The 20,423-nt window shown below is 41.7% G+C and overlaps 1 protein-coding gene across 1 annotated transcript in view; it reads right to left on the bottom strand.

Annotated features, from left to right (window-relative positions):
• The window catches only part of rps6ka1 (ribosomal protein S6 kinase a, polypeptide 1), a 38,704-nt gene extending 22,655 nt beyond the window's left edge, over positions 1-16,049 (bottom strand). Inside the window, exons 1-2 of the mRNA XM_068579820.1 lie at positions 15,465-16,049; positions 8,769-8,813 (exon numbers count right to left, since the gene is read on the bottom strand). Coding sequence (XP_068435921.1) covers positions 8,769-8,813; positions 15,465-15,527 — 108 coding nt within the window. The 5' untranslated portion in view covers positions 15,528-16,049. The remainder of the gene's footprint in view (positions 1-8,768; positions 8,814-15,464) is intronic.
• Between the last annotated feature and the right edge of the window lie 4,374 nt (positions 16,050-20,423).

The raw sequence follows: 20,423 nt of genomic DNA, 5'->3' as shown, positions 1-20,423 counted from the left end.
GCCACAACCAGAGCCACCTCCAAGTCTGTGCCACAGTGCCGACGTCAGCACTTACCCCCTTTCAAAATGTACAAGTAGACATTTTTGTTTCACAACTGCTGTGCCTTGCTCAATCACTCACATTTTGGGAGAATGTACATGTGTGAAAAAAAAACAAAAAAAAACACATGCTTGAAAACACCCACTGACTAGATTTACGCAGCTCACATTTAGAAGCGAACACATCTGGCCAGCTGCAATAAGCAACCGGAAGAATAAACTGAAGGCATGCATATTTTCTAACGAGTTCAACTAAGTTAAGGGACCACAAGCACCTATCCTGCCACAGACATACAAAACCCGACACAGCATGTGCACTGACTCGACAATAGTCTATTAAGTGCATGTTGGACTACATCCTGAAGCCCAGAGTGAGATAATCAGTCTCAGACAGCTCCATTCTCTTTACATTCAACCCTCTCTCTCCCGTCAGCCCCTCCCTCTAACCAGCAGTGGAATGTGGAGAGTTCAGCTCCGTCAAGCTCCGAGGCGTGTCCAAACCTTGTTAATACAGGCCTGTGCTCACTAGGGATCACAGCCAAGCAGATGCCTTCGTAATGCATTACTCCGCTGGCAAGATTCAACACACGTTTACAAGCTGCTGGTTTGGGTTTTTCTAAAGAGCGTTTGACACTTCCCAGCTTTGAACATGTTTGATGATGCTGAGCGGGGGAAGCAAACGCAGCAAAGTGCAGAATGCAGAGGATCTGTCCCGGTCATCAGTCTTTCCTTAAAGCTTTATTGTATTCATTGAACCTTTAATTACGCCTGGGTAGGTCCTCTGGGCATGCATGGTCTTTTTCAGCAATATCCAGTCATGCACATAAGGTGGGGACTGACCCAAATCTATTATTTGTGATCACCAATTAGACAACTGAAAAGACTAGAGGTTGAGTCCCTCACACACGGATGTTTCAAGTTTCAGGCCAGAGGAAGCAAAAGGGGGATGTACAAGATGTCAATATAGCATAGAGAATGATAATAAGTCCAATTTGCAGAACAGATATTTTAACTCTGGGCTTGAATTCAGATATGTTGAAGATTAAGGATCACTGCTCTGGTGATACATCATCAGTATTTGCAAAAAGAAAATTGGCATTCATTGGAAGTTGGCAATGAGGAGCAGCAGATGGTTAAGGAGTAGTACCATATTTACATAGTAGTGTCAGGTTATTTATTAAACACGACAAAAAAAAAAGATATACGTGTTCCATTTTGCAATCTTCAGCTTTCTGGCACTCCACGTCGGCTGACAAAAACACAACGGAGATTTTTTATTCAACACCACATCCTGGTGTGAATATGATCATATCAGCATGAGCTCGGGGCAAAAAATCACACACCTCCACAGCAAAAGTGCCCATTGCATGCGTAATATACATAAATCCACTCTTAGTCAGCAAAACCCAAAGGGGCAAGAAAGTGGAGCAGTTTAAAAATGATGGGATGCATCTCATCAAGAGGTAAAATGCAAACAGCCCCTGCAGGCATGCAAGCCAACAGAAAAAGAGAGCGTTGAAATGGGAAGGGATGAATAGAGGAAGAGACAAGCAACCGAGGACGTAGAGAAGAAACAATTCACATTTTCTTTCTCCTCCGACGTTCGGCCCGTGGGCCATGGGAAGAGAGTTCAGTGAATTTACCAGATTGAAAGCAGCAATACTTGCAGTATACCAATGCAGGAGAGCGCTCCCCATAACAGACAGACGGACAGGAAAGACGGCAGCAGACAAGCAGGAAGTGAACCCGCATGAGGAGACTTCCCTTTTAGAAGACAGTCTGGGAAATAAGCTTATTGGATTTCTTGCAGCGACTTAGAGGAGCACACAATGCCACAAATATGACGACATCAAATCAAATCACAAGCAGCTTGTTAGCTTATCTCGGCGTACAGAATAGAAACAAAACACACAGTCGCATGTGTGTTTGTTTATATGAATATTACCAAACATGTAAGCCAACATGATGCCAGAACAAACAGGAGGCTTTTCCATTACTATGTTAAGACTTAGGCATTGCTCAGACATGTTTGTTAACAGAGTCCATGAAAAGAGTCCATTTAAGTTTCGATTATGGGATTGTATTTTATTTATGTAATATTTGTTTTGGATATATTACTATTAAGTACTCATGTTATTATATTATAATGCATGGTGGTGATTCATCCCTAATTCACTTGATTAAAGACACCAGCATGCAAGCTTTTCTTGCCATTACATCAAAGTGTGGAGGAGGCGCCATATCAACTATTCTTTACTTCGCCATTCATTTCTCTGAGAATGTTGCATAACAGTTTTAATTGGTGTCATTGGCAGAAACCACAACTACTCATGAAGAGGCAGGAAGATAAAGCCCACTTGTCTTTCTCTCACGTAAATCCAAGTATCATGCACACCGCTTCGACGTGGACGTCCTTGAGCCAGCTGCCACGGCGGTGGCGTGTCCTCCCGAGGCATGATCTCTGAGATCATCTTAAAATAGGAGTAAACCACCTGTGGATAATCGGAGGTGCGGGATATCTAACCTATCACTGCCGCAAACAGATTGCACAACAATGTGCTTAACCCATCTTCCATGTTTAATCTTTAATCCGTTTCAGCTTATAAACAGACTGATAACACATGAAATGGATTGGATTTGTGGGCGCACGTGTGCGTGAGTGTGTGTGTCCGCGTGCACGCCACGAGAATCAAATGCTCGGCCATGTTTGCGAAAGAAAGTGAGAGCAGTTGCCATGCCTACAACATGCATGTGCACACAGAACGGCTTACGGTTGCACTGACACATGCCGCGAGGCTGTGGAGCCTGACTCGACTCGTCAGCGTTGCAGCGCTGTACGGCAGCCCAGAGGTCAAAAAGCTCAACGTGTAAGCTGCTATCCCTGCCTACACACTCTTGCCACTGGTAAATATTTAATCAGTCCTGGAAACACTCAACACCAAGGCTGCGCTGAGCCCTTCTCGTAATTAACACACACATCAACAGAAAGCAGACGGATGGCCTGCAATGTGGAAGCCTGCGGTTCATGATCTGAGGATATATACAGATTAGCGAGAGGTGTATTGGATTATAAATCACAAAGGGCGACATGAATGTGTGTGTGTGTGTGTGTGTGTGTGTGTGTGTGAATGTGCTTCATTCCCAAGAGACAGAGTGTGTCTCTGAAGTGCTGAGTTATTCTGCCACTTCCTCCTTTTGGGTTTGGGTTGTCTTTCTTCAGCCACAAAGCTTTGAATTGTTTGACTGTATTTGTGTGCTCGGCTGACTGACTGGAGGGAGAACTATGCAGGGGCGGCCTCCCGCTTCCTCTCCCTGTGCTGCAGTCATCTGCCTTTCCTTCCCCCTCCACTCCCTCTCCTCTCACGCGCTTGACAAGTCCCTCGCTCCTGTCTCCCCCTCCACTGTACCCTCTCATCACTCGGTCAGTAAAGCATAAATACCACTCGCTCAGCACCTCGCTGCAGTAAAAAGACATTATCTTCATTAGGGAGTACAACAAAATGTCACTAACACCACTGGAAAAGGCATTATCTCTTTCTGCCTTCACCCCTCAGGCTTGGTAGGTGGGAGTTCATACTGAAGTAGAATCACACCAGCAGAAATAAGACATAAAAAAAGCACACACAAAAGAAGCACAACTGTTCACTATGTATATCAATGACCACATACTGAGCTTTATGCATTAGTTAATGCATTGTTTTTATTGTTCTATTCTATGTTCATACACTTTTCACCGAGTGCATCTGCATCAGCAGATCCTTCTCCAGCTCTCATGGAATTGTGGGCTTTATAAAGTAGAAATTACATTTCATACCCAATCATGCATCATAAACAAGGCCACTTAAAAAGGACAGCTCAAGATTAAAAGCACATGGAAATTCACCTAATGCAGATTTGAAGGGTAACTGTAAGAAGTTTGTAGGTGGAGGAGAAAGTAGAAAAATGTCCAAAGAAACTTTTAACAACCACTCCTGCAACATAAGTCACTTCCATCATCCATCCATATGCTCAGTTTGTTGCGAACAGTGATAACTACGATTACAGCATTTCTGTCCTCACCCTCTTGCAGAACCATGCTGTGCCAAAATGTCAAGCAGACACTGTGACATCCCACCTTGTTACATTCAGAGACATTATTTCTCATGAATGTCTTGGTCCTTCAACATTATGTCTATAATGAATAACACCACAATGGTTCGAGCGGCTGCCTTGTGCTCCCCATTATGTGCAAAAGATGCGTCCTCCATTTTCAGGAACAGAGAAAAATCAGAAATTATACAATTATAATCCTGCTTTTTCTGCTCCCGCGTTGGCCGTCACCTGCTTTGATGTGAAACCATGGAAACCAATTCTCCTCGCACTGATGGAGTAGTACAAGTCCTTGAGGTCACAATCATGTTATATCGTGTTAACATATGTAATAAAAAGTTACAACGTGGAAGAATTTGTGGTAATAGAGTGCAAGGTTTGTCCCGACTGCTTTAATGGCCGCCGTTATTCAAGCTAATTTACTATTTTTATGAAGACTTGAACTGAGATTTAAGACGCAGGATTTATTAAAGCATGAAAAGTAGAATTATCATTTGAATCCTCATTATGGCCCGACAGGAACTTCTTAAAGTGGTTGCCAACTGTTGATATTTCAGAAGGCCCAGTCTCTGCCAAAGTTCCAGCAGTTTGAGTTCTTTCACATAAGACATTTTTGTATCACATTTGTGTCTCACGGGTATGACGCGGGCAGGTTCGAAACAACTGATGTCATATATGTCCCTGCAAAAATCTGGATTTGGACCCACACAGGGTTTATGAGGGATACATTCTTCAAGAATAATGAGGATATATAGATACAGGAGTGACACACACACACACACACACAACAATGAGAGACTATTGTTACTTAATTTAGTGTTGATTAGCAGGACGTGCTAATATACTTGTTGGGTGTGTTACAACAAGGCAGAATGAATTAGCTGCTGCAGGCCTCATCAGGTTCGCAGTATTCCCGTTCGATCAGAGCAGCTGTTGCTGTCGCGATGCACCGGACGAGGAGTAGCTGCTCCGATTGTATTTTTTAGCTAGCTTCCTACTCTTATCAGCTTCATCAGGATGTAAACTAAGTCTTCCTCGAATGAGTAAAGGTATTGTCTAACTGGTGGAGGTGTAGAGTATGATGTATTAGTTTTGCAGAAGGTCCGTGAGGTCAATCTCTTTTCAAAGGAGCGTGTTTGATCGTCTCGCTGTCGGCACTACTCGCATCCTAATCAAATCAATTCTGTTGAAAACTATATTATAAATAAATCAATGGGACATCCTCACTGGAGGATTTACCAATCAAGCATTTAGTCTAGAAATATAAACACTCTTAAAATAGTAAAAATAACTCTTTACCAAGAGTCCAAGATGAAGTCTTGGATTGAATAATCAATGTCAAAATATATTGAAAAAGAGGCGAAACAGCAAATTTTCACATTGAAGATAAGTCCACAAAAAAAAATATTGCTGTTCTTTCGCAAGAAACATTATTTTATTATGAAAATGTATGCTGATACAGTCATTGTATTTATAGGAACACCTATAAAAACAGAGAAACCACAACTTACAAAATAACTGCAAGATGTCCAAATATCTGTCCTGACTCATGAAGGTCACTTCTGCCTGCTCGGTTGATACATTTTTACTGCACTCTGGCAGTCTCATGGCAGGGAGCTGGACTCTCACGCTCGCTCAAAATTACCTTCCTTAAGCACTTTTGTCTTGGAAACTGAGGCTGTCAAATCCATCGTTTCAGCTTTTTGAACAAATCCTTCTCCCAGATATCCTCAATGACATTGAGGTTGATGTGATTCATTTCAAGAAATAGGTCCATTTCCACACTAGTGTGAGAGCCGATCACTGCGAGTCTGGCTCATTGCCAGGGAGTAAATTGCTGGGTAATATGATCCCCCTGTGATGAGAGCGGTGAGACAAAGATCCTCTCCGGCGTCTGATCATCCCATCAATACAGCTACTGTTCTGTCCCACACGAAGCCAAGTCCTTGTACACCAACTGTTTTGGGGTTTTGGACGAAACATATTGTGCTCCCTTAACTCTCTGAAGCATTGCTGATTGTGATCCTTTATTATGAAGCAATATCTCCTGAAATAATGCAAGTCTATATCTATCTATCTATCTATCTATCTATCTATCTATCTATCTATCTATCTACAGACAGCACTAAAGAACTTGCTTTCTACCGTGCTGTATTAAATTTGTAACTGCTTCCTGTGCTAAAAACACACAACAAAAAAGACTAAAAAGGGGAAAAAAAAAGACCAGAGTCACTGGGTTGAAACCCTGTGCGCAGAAGCCTGCCAGGGTGCCTTACCTACTGCTTCTAGGTAATGGAGCGGAAAAAACCACGAGAGAGACAAAAGTGACGCTGCTAGCAGAGTTATATGCTCTTGTGTATTCACCAATTTCACAGTGTGTGAAGAGCTAAACACAGAGGGAGAGAAGTATCAGGCCACAGAAAACGTCTCATTAGTGCCGGAGAGTTCGCCTCAGCGACCTCACACCCACATATACCTTAATGCTAAGGACAACCAGTTCACCGTTTTAAAGCCTATTTCAGGTTTAAATGTTCAGCCAGCAAGGACATGAACACTCTCTCCTCCCCTTGGTCTCAATCGTTACCTTTATCCACCCCCCCCACCTCCCCCACTTGGTCTGCTGGAGCCAGGTAACTCCCATGGCTAGAGTAGATAACAGCAGCCATTATCAAATTCCCATCATTTAAACAGCAGCTCGGCATCGATCGCCCGGTTAATTAAGACTTATTTGCCCGTCTGGTGCCAGAACAACTTGGGAACGAGATCTGAGATTTGATGCTTCAGTGTGAGGTATTTTTTATACCGACTTATTCTCACATCATCTACGTCAAAACAACGTCCATCGTTTTGTTCCAGAATCATCAGCAACCTCTCCTATTGAAACAGTCAGAATGTCCCGAAGCCAATTAATAGTTCATCCCAATTAAGAAGATCACATAACTGATCAGACTACTGAAACACTCTCCAATCAATTAGCAAAATATTTGATGTACATAATTACAGGACTACTCAGAATATAATCAGCTTCTGGCAGAGTCATGTTGTGATAATGTGATTATGGATGTACCAATCCAATAAGCTTGAATCTGCGCCTATACTGACCTGATTATGCGGATCGGGTAACTGCTATGATGGGACCGTTCCAGTTTCTTTTTCAGTGTCATTTTTCAGTCAAGTCACGCCGCTAACTCGGTTTATATTGACACAGGTAACATGATGCCAGAGATGGCTGACATCAAAATGATCCCAACGACCAGTGAAGTGCACAGGGGAGGATTTCTGGAACACTGATTTTGAACTGGTACTCTGCATCAGCAGATGACCAAATATGGAAATTGGTTTAAAAAAGGGGGGGTTTCGGGAAGGGTTGCTGTTGTCTTCATACGTTTGGCATCAGGGATGCACCAATCTGACTTTTTCAGTCCTGATTGCAAGATCCTGGCTCTTGGTATCAGCAAATACTGAGTATTGATCCAATACCAGAGTTCATTTCATAATCGGTATGCCTCACTGTGTGGAAGTGACAGGGCTCATTCTTTTATGTGTGAACTTCGACATTGCTTTCTTAACCTTGGAAATCAAAATGTTACAAATAAATCGAAAGATATGAACGTACTGGAATGTTATTTATTCAAAATTGATCGTCATATTGTGAGCGATATCCGATCCAGCCATCTGAGTCAGCATTGGACTGACATCAGTACCGCTCTCCATGCATCTCCATTTCGCATATCATGCCAGTATCAATATTGAAATATATCTTTAATATTATTGTGATAATGATCCCCAACCATGCGGCCCGTTCTCCTGTGAAGATAAGAAGCCGTTTGCTTTCCCTGCCATCAGACATTAATGCCGTTGGCCAATGCCGCCCCTCTGTGCCAACCCCTTTGAGCACATTGTTCTGAACTGAAAGAGAGACTACATTGCTCTTTGCTCTCTCTCCCCCTCGAGAACGAGTGCAGAGAGAGAAAAAAAGAAAAGGGTTAAGCCAGAAGGAACATTTCCTTGTCCTCTGCTACATGGGTGGAGATTAATAGTCTACAGAAGGAAACAGGATCAGGTTTCAGAGCAGGACAATATAGCACAGAGGCCAGCCAAGAGGCTGGAAAGAGCTGACTGGAGGATTCTCAGTGTGTTTGAGTCTGTATTTACATGATTGTGTGTATTTGTCTCTGTGTGATATCCTAACAGGACATGTGAGGACATGCAGAATATGTAACATTATGACTGTATTATATTGATCCAGACACATTACGATACACAGTAGCTGGTCAGTCGCTCGATCAGCGTCACTCAGACAGTATTCGACACATTAACCTCTAGCCAGCTAATGCCCTGGGAGGGCTGTCAATGCAATTGCTAAATAAATAGATCAACGCACAGTCACACATTTGCACGGACACTTGAGTGAGGCGTCGCAGCTTTCTTTTCCTCCTTTAGTAGAAATCAAAATGGCTCAAAATGAAGATTAATGCCAAAATGTGCTCTTGGGACATCGCCTTCATGGAAAAGCACAAACACAAACAAAGACCAGTAGTGTGTCCAGGTCCTAGCTATATTCATGAACGTTGAGTCACATTTGTGTGTCTTTGCATGTGTGTGAGTGTGTGTGTTTGTGTTCCAGAGATGCCATGTACCTTGACAGCAGGCGTGACTCCATCCTCAGCAGTGCTCTGCCCATTCTGTCAAGAGAGCAGATGTGAGAAACAGTCAGAGAGTGACGCTGCATATATCATGTGTGTGTGCAGAGATGGCAGACATCGAAAGAGTGGATGAGAGATACAAGAGAATATTTGCAAGACTGTGTGGGTGGCAACAGTCCACTGCATCCAGCACTTTGCTCCTCTGCTGGCAGACCTAATAATCTAAGGCTGACACATAAATGCACATTGTTCATCCACTAGGTAGGTCCTGCAGAGAAGGGTAATCATTGTTATTTGTAAAACAATGGCTCACCCAAGCCTATTTGGAATATCAACATATTGTTTCTGCGCTAGAAGTGGGTGGCTAACTTTGAACATACAGTACAATTTCAGTCACATTATATGATTATACCTGTAAATGACAAAGATATAACTGAGTATTATATGCAGAGGATACCTGTGTTGTAATAAAATAAGAAAAAAAAAAGGAGGAATTAAGATGTCAAATCAAATTATGATCACTTGCCAATGCCCAGTTTACAGAAGAGCAATAAGTAAAAGGGGCTCTGAAGCCGACACGTGACATTTATACATTTATAGAGGTCTTCATTGTGTCGAGATCGCAGAACATGACATTTTGAGTCGTGGGTCCAATCAAATAACACTATTGGTCGAGTGTCAACCTCTGACTTGTATTATCAGCATCAGCGTTGTACTTAGACAAGTACTTGTGTTACATTATTCATATATTATCAGAGTTGGTGTTATCATTTTTGCAGAGTATTTTCTAGGTCCAATTTGTTTTCATATAATGTCTCCATAATGTAATCCATAATGTCTCCGTCCTTTAAATGATGAATAACATTACACCTCCGGAACATGCGAGTATAAATCCATGATGATAACTGACCCCATTTCAATGATCAAAGAAACATGCCTGGATCCCGAGTCAAGTATTCTGGCGGGTGAAAACACCCTAAATAACTACGCCCCGGCCTTTTTCCGCTTTTTGCTTTGTTTTCCCCTTTCACAGAGGGGGGCGACCCTGGTTGTTCACTTCCTCTGTGCACTCTTCCCTCTTCCTATTCCTTTAGACTGCACTAAATCAGACAGGCAGTCAACACAATGACAAGCAGTGGCCTTAACAATCCAACGTTAAACAGAAAGGGTTATGCACTGCAAGACGTGAAGGAAGCACAGGCAGCGACAAGAACGTGGCTTTGCTCGGTTCTTGCATACTGAAAGGAAAATAGACCTTCTGAACAGAAAGAACTGTGGATCTAATTTACTGTTGCTGTTAGACCTCACAATACCTTCTGCGCTGAGAGATTGGATGCGTTTGGCAACTGGATATACTTCCTTTTTTCCCGCTTTGAGCAATAACCAACAGCAATAAATTGGATGGGTGCAATAACCTCGGGCATTTTTACAGACCGGTGCTGCATCTGGTTGGAGTTTAATCATCTATTAAAGGGAGGCAATTTCATTTATCCAAACTCTGCCAGAGTCATAACAGCTGTAAATGTGAGGCGACAGGAGAAATTGAGACAATTAAGCGGACAAGTGCAGTTTTACATCAAGCTCAGTTTTTTTTTTTTTTAAATGGAGAAGGACAAGCTTTAAGGGAGTGCAGTTTGTGTTGTTATGATGGGCTTTGCAGACTAATTTACTCTCAAAGTGAAATCTTCCCACTTCACTCTTACTGACTCTTCCCTTCCTTTCAACTCGCATGCCATCAGTGAGGTGTACGTGGTAGGCTTTGTCTAACCCAGTACGTTGGAGACCAGTGGTGGGAATCCTCCTGTCTAAGTTTGTGTGTGTGTGTGTGTGTGTGTGTGTGTGTGTGTGTGTGTGTGTGTGTGTGTGTGTGTGTGTGTGTGTGTGTGTGTGTGTGTGTGTGTGTGTGTGTGTGTGTGTGTGTGTGTGTGTGTGTGTGTGTGTGGTCAACAATGCCTTCCCAACATTGCTGCTCAACACATTTCAACCTCATTAGCTTTGCATGGCTGATCCAAGTGGCCCAGTTAATGGTGCTTTCTCTCCTTTGGGCTTCCTCAATGAGAGCACAGGAATGCACACACAAACGCACACACACATACAAACAGCCTGATTCACCATGAATATGTTCAAAGATGTTAAAAAACAAACAAACAGGATTTAAAAAAGATGGCAGAAGTGCTTGAATTATAATGCACACAAGCGCATATAGAAAAACTATAGGAAACACACACAAGATCTCTGGGAGGAATTTACAGGCCACAAGCATGCTGTAAACTGACTTACAGACCAGCCTATTAAGCCTGCCAGAGCAAGAACTTTTAATTTCTCACAGGACTGCGATACGATTAGGCAAAGTAAACAATCTCAGAGGTCTGATGCTGTGTGTGTGTGTTTGATAGAGGTGTGTTTTAACAGCGTGATTAGAGCTGCGCTGTCCTGTAACTAGGCAACAACAAAAAAAAATACAATAACCGTTCTTTTGTTTGCACCTTTGATCGTATCTAAGAAAATGTCTTGTTATCACTCCTGCTAGTATTAAGAACAGGTCACATTACTAGCGTCGTCTTTCAGTCAATAGCCTCATTTACGTGTTCACTTTTTTACTTGGAATTAAAAATGAATCAGGACTCTCTTTCTCGGAGCACCTATCAAGCAAAAGGCTGTGTTATCACATGCCGACCCCGCCCTTCTCTGGAGCCCTGCTCAGGTGTTCAACAGGTCACACCCAGATTAGCTGCGGCTAAGCCTGCAGTATGTGCACGCACACACAAAGCAAAACATGCATGAGAACTGAACTTGAAGAAGCACACACACACACACACACACACAAGTACTCGAGCGTAAACTGTTGGCCACGCCTAGCTTGCGAACATGGCACACATTCCTTACGGTAACCCTACTTTCTCCTCCACATGGCACATTACGTGAGAACTGAACATCTCGGTCCCTCCCCACGATCTGGGCCTGTGCGATCCTGCATTTTAAGTCTTAGCTTGTGCAGTTCTCCTTTAGATATAAACTTTTACTTTTTAGTTTGCTTCCGTTTCATCTCTATCTGTTGAAGAAATAGAATTCCTATCATTCTAAAACCAAGGAGAGCATAAAAAAAGTATTGAGAGAAAAAAGAAACTGGACTTCTGCCTCAATAGGTGATCTTGAGTCCAGATGCTGCCAAAGATAAAATTTCACCCAGAGCAGGAACTAAATTTCCAACGGGAGTTCAGGTTGTAAAAGAAGATCAGTTTAAGTTCAGTTTGAAGAAAAGAAAGGCTGACGGATAAAATAATGAACTAAATAAGTGCAATATACCAAGAAAGGAATTGTAATGAAACAATTGTGTAGAAGGGTCACCAAACAATATTGAACAAAACAAAAAAAAGGTTGGACCGACACAACTTAACCAGCTAAAAGTGTCTTATCAAGCTACTAAACATGGACAAAAACAGATGCAAATTAAATAATCTACACTTTTAACTCTAAATGCAAAGAGAAAAAAAGATCGACTGACTTGGTTACAAAACAAAAAAGGTGTCCCTCCTCCAATTTACTTTTTGGAAGTTTTCTTAACATGAGTTTTAACTGTAATACTCCAATTCTATTTTAGCACCACCGCTTTAAGCTGTAGTGAGCATAATGATCCACACGAGGATTCTTCATTAAGAGTTGAAAAGCTTTTTCTGCAGAGGAAATCTGCAATAACTAAACATTAACAGAGGCATGATTCAGATCTGTTGGAGGACTTTCACAAACCTAGTATCAGCCAATGCAGATGCAGGTGACTCAACTGGGCAGGATGGGGATCAATTGTTAAAAGTGTCTTTATCAGATGATTCACTACGAAGTTAAATCATAACCAACATGGTTTGGTGATGAATAAAAAGGCTAAATCTAATAAACACTTTCAGATAGCTCCATTTGCACATTTCCTGAGTGCTTGCTTTGACACAGCTCCGAACACAAAAGCTAGTAAATCTGATTTCCATTCATGACACCTTTCAAACAAAAGCACTCACATAATGAGTGGCGGAGAAACAACTGCCACATCATAACAGCTCATGTTGTGTTGAAATTTGTGAAAATGAGAAGAGGAATGTCTTTGTGATACATTTCTATTTCTTTTATCCTGTATTTCCGAAATCAGCCAAAAATGTGTCTCAGTGTCTCACCCATCTGTCTATGTGACAAGCAGGACTGTGCCTACCGATTGACTCTCCCAACAACATGTTCACTGGCACGGCCTCGTCTCACTCGCTCTTTCTGCTCAATCAATCTGAGCCTTGAGCGGTCTCGCTCTGCCATCAGGGCCCAAAGTGTGCAGCTGGCTGGTAGGTTGGTGGCAGAGATAAATGGCATGGATCCCACTCTGACTGACGGGGTCTGGTGAAATCTAATCAATTACAGATTCTGGACTTTGTGGGGGTTAGTGGGGGGGGGGGGTCGGGGGGCGGGACCAACGCTGAAATAATCTCTTAAACTTATGATATATACACAGGTACGTGCTGATATTTACACTCCCTGAACATATTTTTAGCAATGAGCACACACACACATTTGTTTATGAAAGACTTGAGACCATTCCACAAACTAAAAGGCAGGGTATTTTTTACAGTATTAAACTTCACACTCTTCACAGGCTCGGCACTACCATCTGTTCAGCTGTGACATGCTACTCAGCCATCTCGCATGCTGCAGGATTCTGTAAATAGTGGAGTCTGTTGGACAAACTATAAGTCACGATGAAAGTGCTTTTGTATGCATAATTCTCAGGGGTTTCATTCATCATACGACCAATGATAATAATATATGTTCGCTCTATAATTACCTGGAACTGCGAGTGAACATTAGATATGGTCTCATTCTAACATTTCTGATACATTGCGTGGCTTAATGAGTCTAGACTCATTACCCTGTCTTTCATGAATTAGGCCTCAAGTTAAATTCTTGCAAATTATTTCCTCAGCTTCATCAAATCAGAGAGGCCATCTCGGGCCGAGATATGGAAAAATGAGCCTCATTCATAGTCAGACTAATCTTTCGTGGAGCTGATTGGGGATATTATGAGCGGAGCTTTTCATCTGTGAGATCGGCCACACAAAACATGGGTAGGCTTCACCTGCTTAATTGGCTGTCTGATTGAAAAGAGACTCTACAAGTATCACAATACAAACCTGGAAAAACAGTGAGTGAATTTGGATTAAAAAGTGTCCCCCTAATGTGACACAGTCCGCTCATCACCAACACAATGTGACAGATGCATATTCATAAAGCAATCCGGCTGTTCAAGAGACACTTGAAGAGTTCATGAATAATGATATTATCGCTCTCCCTCTCTCCGTTTTTCTCTTATTTCCGAGTAAAACTGTCAAACATCGTCATGAGTCCATGCGCAACAATATCACCATGTACCTGCTCATCTACAGGCGGTGGAATAAAAACTCTGCTACAGCATGAGACTGTAAGTTAATTTGTCAAACTGTAACACATTTGCAGGAATACAAAAAAAAGACAAAAGGTTATACATTATTAAATGGTAAACGTGCCACTCAGTTTAACGGTCCACATGAGGCAACTAGATTTTCCCGACCCCTAATGTGTGATGCCATGTGTGAAAATACATTACACAGAATTCACTCTGAACCACTTTGCAGGTGAGAGCAGTGACAGAGTGAGGACCAGACTGGTCTTCTCTCTGGTGGTGAGGACCAGACTGGTCTTCTCTCTGGTGGTGAGGACCAGACTGGTCTTCTCTCTGGTGGTGAGGACCAGACTGGTCTTCTCTCTGGTGGTGAGGACCAGACTGGTCTTCTCTCTGGTGGTGAGCATCAGTGGGAGACGAGAAAGTGAAGTATTTCTATATTTACCTCTGAAAGCTACTTATCTTATCTTACTTTGACAAAAAAAAATCCCCTTGGGGATTAATAAAGTACATACATATACGTATATATATATACATATATATATATATATATATATATATATATACGTATATATATATACATATATATATATACATACATATATATATATACATATATATATATACACATATATATATACACATACATATATATATATACACATACATATATATATATACATACATATATATATATATATATATACATATATATATATACATACATATATATATATACATATATATATATATATATATACATACATATATATACATACATATATATACATACATATATATACATATATATATATACATACATATATATATATATATATACATACATATATATATATATATATATATATACATATATATATATATATATATATATATACATATATATATATATATATATATATATATATATATATATATATAAATGTTATGTAAAAATGTTACGTTTCTTATTGGTTAAGACTGTCAATCATATGACACACGAGGATTTGTGTGGAATAGAAGTGGCATGTCCTGCAGAAAACCTTAACTTGCTTTTTTTTTTAACACTGGACATACATGATGAATTATGACGTCTTACCTATCCTAAGCAATGTATAGTTTGAAATAACTTTTTCCAAGAAGAGTGGTGCCTGAACACTTTAAATTGAATGCTGATATGTCGCTTGAGCGCCATTTTACCTGAACCAAATGAAACATAAAACTATCAAACAATGCATGTAGACACAGCGTCGACGTGTGATTTCACCTCGCATTACCTCCGTTTCGAGCTGCAGTAGTTCCATCGTGGGCCATGGCTCCGCGATCTGAGCGAGAGGCATTTTCGCAGGATTGTCAGTTCCCCCCACTCAGCTGCTCAAGTACGAACTCGGTCTCCCGGGACTGTGTCGGTGCCGCTCCTGTCACCGGGAAGCTCCTCGCTCAGGTCCAAAGTCCAGGTGGAGTAGATTTATCAGCACGTTGCCCTTCGCTCGGAGAAGAAGACGCGCACGCAGACGCCGCGAGCACCAGCAAGAGCTTCACCAACATGTACTCGCGCTGATTCGGCTGCGGCGGCTACCGGCCACTCGTGCGTAATTGTTGAAAGTGATAATCCCCAGTTGAAAACACCATGAACACCGCACAAGACCCTCTCGACCTTCCAGGTGCGCGCGGAGGCTACTCGGGCGAGCGGGAGAGGAGGAGAGCCCAGCAGGGTGGTCCTTTGCGGGGACTGTGCGCGGAGTCTAACGCCGACTGGATGGATTAGCCAGAGTCCGGACTGTCTTTGCCAGCGACGCCGTGTCAAACGTGCACGGCTTCCTACTCGTGTGCTTGTGTGTTCTCCCCGGTTGTGCCCAGCAGTGTGCGATGCGCGCAGAGAGCTCCGTGTGGCTCCCGTAGTACGAGCAGAGCGGAGCAGGCTCCAGCTCGGGCTGTTATTGGCGGACTCCTGCAGGATTCCCAGCCCCCTTCTCGCCTTGTTCCGCCCAGGTCTGACCGTGCCATCCTCTGGCGCAGAGATGAACTGCAAATACGTCATGCAGGCTGTATCCTGGTATTAGTGACCGACCTGTATTTTTTTTTGTAAATGCTTGTGGTGCACCAGGTGTTTCACAGGAGGATCAGAGCCTCTGCGTTCAAAGAGAGACCTGTCAATCAATTCATGACTGGGATTGAATGGCAGCCCAGGAGCACTATGTGTCTACATGATGTGTAGTCTAGTAGAGGGAAATTGCAGTGTGCAAGTGACTTTAAATCTGCTTTTCTCAAACTTCAATATAATACAAATATATGTTGTGCAAATTGCCTTGAGACCCACATCACCACCTCCACTAAGCCTGAAAGAAACACACATGGCTGCAAATAATTACATGACAGATTACACAATAAACACAATGTACAGATTAATAGAGGCTAGAATGTGGGTCGTGACCAGTGCTGTTTGATTCTGTCCGGACATTACATTGATGAGGCACGCTTTTCATTGACGACAGCTCTTGTAATGGTCCTTGAAATCTCCAGTGATATAATACAACCCTCCACCCTCCCAACACTTCTCCGCTTCATTCACTGCCGAGTGGATTTTGCTCTTGGCCAGCTTTGGTTACTATTGGCAACTGGAGAACATCAGAACGCCTCACCACGGATGGATTGGATGTATTGTTTTATTCAAATTAAGATAATGAAGGCATTTCATGCAAAGAAAAAATGTCAAAATGAATTGGTATGCCTTTCTTTTGATGGATCTGTTGTTATACAATACGCTGCTGCTGCATTGAGGATGCCAAGCCAAACTGCCCACCAGGCTGAGTTTTGTGACTGGAGTGGGAAACATTTCCTTTAAAAAAAATATATAATTGCATGCGCTTGACCCACCTGTGGCTTTTGGACTTTACATAACATGCACCGTTGTGTCTTTTCACAAAAAAACCTTCATGTTTCAAGCTATGCATATATTTGTTTCCATAATTTTGCCAGTATTTCTGCACATACATGCTTACATGATGCATAATTTATTGATGCAACAGATGTACTGTATATGAATGCCTGTTTGTTCGCACATTTCCCCTCAGATTTCTACACAGGAGGGAGAAGAAGGTCAATAGAAAGAGAGCATGTTTAAGGTCAATGTTAGCAAATTCATTTTCTGACAAATCCATACCACCAAATGGGTTGGAATGTAAGAGAGGGGAGGGTTGTCCCTCACAGTCACATTGTATGGTATATTCAAATCACTGCCCTCCCAAAGCTCCCATTAACCCATCGATTCATCTCCATGATGGATAAACAGCGGCAAAGAGAACACTTACGGCAACTCATAATACTATATTGGTGTTTGTAATTTAGGGCAGCCGTGCGACAGACCATTGCTCATTTCTTTCCTTATTTCTTCATCTTTCATCCTCTCTCCTTTCCTTCTTTCCCCCTTTTCATTATGTACAGAACGTCTGTCGCTTACATTTCTCGCTGTCTATAGCTCTTCTAGCATGAAATGATACATATAAACGTCCGGTGTGATCCTGTGGTGAAAGTGAAGGGGGTAATAAACATGATTCATGGAAACATGTGAAAAGCATAGGCCTGATTAGACAGCTCATTTTAAAGGTGATGCTTTCCAAAAAAGCAATGCATTCGCTACAATGGCCAGAAGGAAACAGCTTAGAAAAGCCTTTAATATGAAATGATACATTGACAAATATGTGTTAGAGGTCCATTGGTATTCTGACTGCAGGGAATCTCTTCTTTAAATCATGATGCTCCAGTGACATCACAGGTGACTGCGATGACTCAGAGGTGTCTCCCCCTCTCCCCCCCCCAGCAACACAGTCTCCGGGGATACCCTACCCCCACCTTCAGCGAGACAGGAAGCATTATGGGTAATATGACTCAGTCCAGCTTGCAGTGCATGTGCAGTGGAGCAAAAGTCCACCCTGAATTGTTGGTGAATTAACGCAGGAGCAAAGTGTGCGGGGCTGTGACTAAAAGGACAGATTTAGTTCCCAAACGACAGACTGCAAATGAGATGATGCCGAGATGACACTGCTGCTTAACCTCATGTTCTATTTCAGGTGAAACCACAGAGGTGGAGGGAACAGAGAGCGATTTTAAGTATGCACAAGGAGAAACAATGAATCATACAATATGTCGTCTTCTCTTCTCTAAATACACACAGCAGGCAACAGTGATATCAAATTGGAAATTCAAGCATACTCAAATTGTGAAGTGGCAGCCAGTTCATAGACAGCCTCTTGAAATACTTTTGTTTTTTTTTCCCCCCCTTTGATTTATAGCTTTTATTTTTTACTTTATTCCACCTTTGCTACACTGTCCTGTATATGTCCAATATATATATATATTTGCATTTGTGCAGCTTTGTTTCCTTATATCTGTCCTCTGTGCACGCTTTATCTGTATTTCTTGTATCTCTGCTTCTGATTTTACTCCACTTGATTCCGCTTTTCAAATGTGATATATAAAAGTAAAAGTAGGATTTCCTTACTTACTGCACTTTCTAAATTAGGTTAAAGTAAGTTAATGTACATACATTGCAAACTCCCTGAATGTTTGACAACTCTGAGGATCTGTAAGTGTGTGTATGTTCAAACTACCTTGCGAAAAATCTGTGTTTGTTAATTATTCTGATTTACTGCTCTTTTACCCTCCATTATAACGATGAGAAAACCTAAACTGCATCTATTGTAGATTAAATATAGTTGATGCACAAAGCAAACAGTTTAGTTAATCCAAGGGATTACCTTGTTGATGCAACACAGGCCAGGAATTAACTCCACTTAAAGACCAAAACATCCTTGCATTAGAGCACAGCACTAAATACACCCGATGCAGTGCAGGTAAAATCAGCATGCAAAGACTAATAGACAGTGACAGTACATATACTCTTAATACACTTTATGTCAGTACAAATGTAATGCTCTGGGTGTGTCAGCTTTCCACAACATTTCTTTCAAACCTTCAATACAAATGCCTTCTCAGTTGGGCTCAGTGAGCTCATGTCTGCAGTGCAAGGATCATTGTCATTAGTGGTGCTGCAGTACGGAACAAATTAATTAGCTGCTCAATGGTGGAGCCAGCGCAATTATCAAATCTCTGCTGAATGACTATGGCAGGAGAAGGTGGCATATGTGCCATAGAGAGAAAATGAACAAATAGTGTTATTGTACTTCAAACATCATTAAACGATTATTTGTCACAGTAGTGTCTGGCAGTGCAGTGAGGTTGCAGATGGACTGGGAGGGGAATATTGATCGGTAATAAACAAAGAGGAAGGGAGAGAGGCTAATAGTTTTACACAATTCCCTAATGCTGCTTCAGTTTGTTGTCAACCCGATGCTTTGCAGTAACAGCTTCCAATGCAGAACATAGTCAGCTGACTGCATCCTTCTGTGACTGTAATGGGTGCGCTGTCAAGCAAATGCAGCGTGTTGAGGCTTGAATTTGTATCTATGGTATTTGGGCGGGGCAAAAACGCAGATGAAGCTCAGGTTCTGAATAGAAAACCAACTCCGAGACTAAGTTCAGCACAAATAAGTTACACTCAGTTATTTTCTCTTAGGCAGAAAACATCTTGACTCAGTAAAAGATCACAAGTAATGCAGTCAACAGTCAACGACAAAAAACATTTTCCACTATTCAGTACACAGTTTCCTGTTTAATTTCTTAGTTCAAAATACACTTCTTCATGACTGATGCTGGAATGATGTAATACAGTAACAAGCAGCAGCTTCTATCGTGCTTTAAGTCTAACATGTGGATTGGAAGCAACGGTAAACTTGGAGGCTATGTCTGAACATATTGGCATAAAGTAAATATACTACATGCATGATGACGTGCCCTTTTGTTGACATACAAATCTGACTTTTCCCTTTTTTCTTGGTTGAAAGAGAATAACAGCAGGGGGTGCCAGATATCGGAGGGCAGCGCTTTTATCGCAGCCTTTTATCAGACGTTGCCCTTTCCTTGTAGGGAAACATTCAACTGCAGATTTGTTGGGAACTGTTGTGCAATTTATACTATGAGACGTCAATAATAACTTCAACGTTTAGCTCTGCCAGCTCTTATCATAGATTCATTCACTGAATCCCAGAAGGTGCTAGACTAGATGTCATAGTTGCATAGTTGATGTTGAAAAGTTGCATTTTGATCAACTACAAAAGCGATTCATAGTCTCCTTTAAAAGGGAAGGCATACTATTACTATTGAATTATATGGAGGTA

This window comes from Clinocottus analis, unplaced genomic scaffold (genome assembly GCF_023055335.1).
Source record: "Clinocottus analis isolate CAN_PGR_092001 unplaced genomic scaffold, fCliAna1.0.p SCAF_17, whole genome shotgun sequence".
Lineage (NCBI taxonomy): Eukaryota > Metazoa > Chordata > Actinopteri > Perciformes > Cottidae > Clinocottus > Clinocottus analis.
The sequence above is the reverse complement of the archived record's forward strand: the minus strand, read 5'-3'. Positions and strand labels throughout refer to the sequence as shown.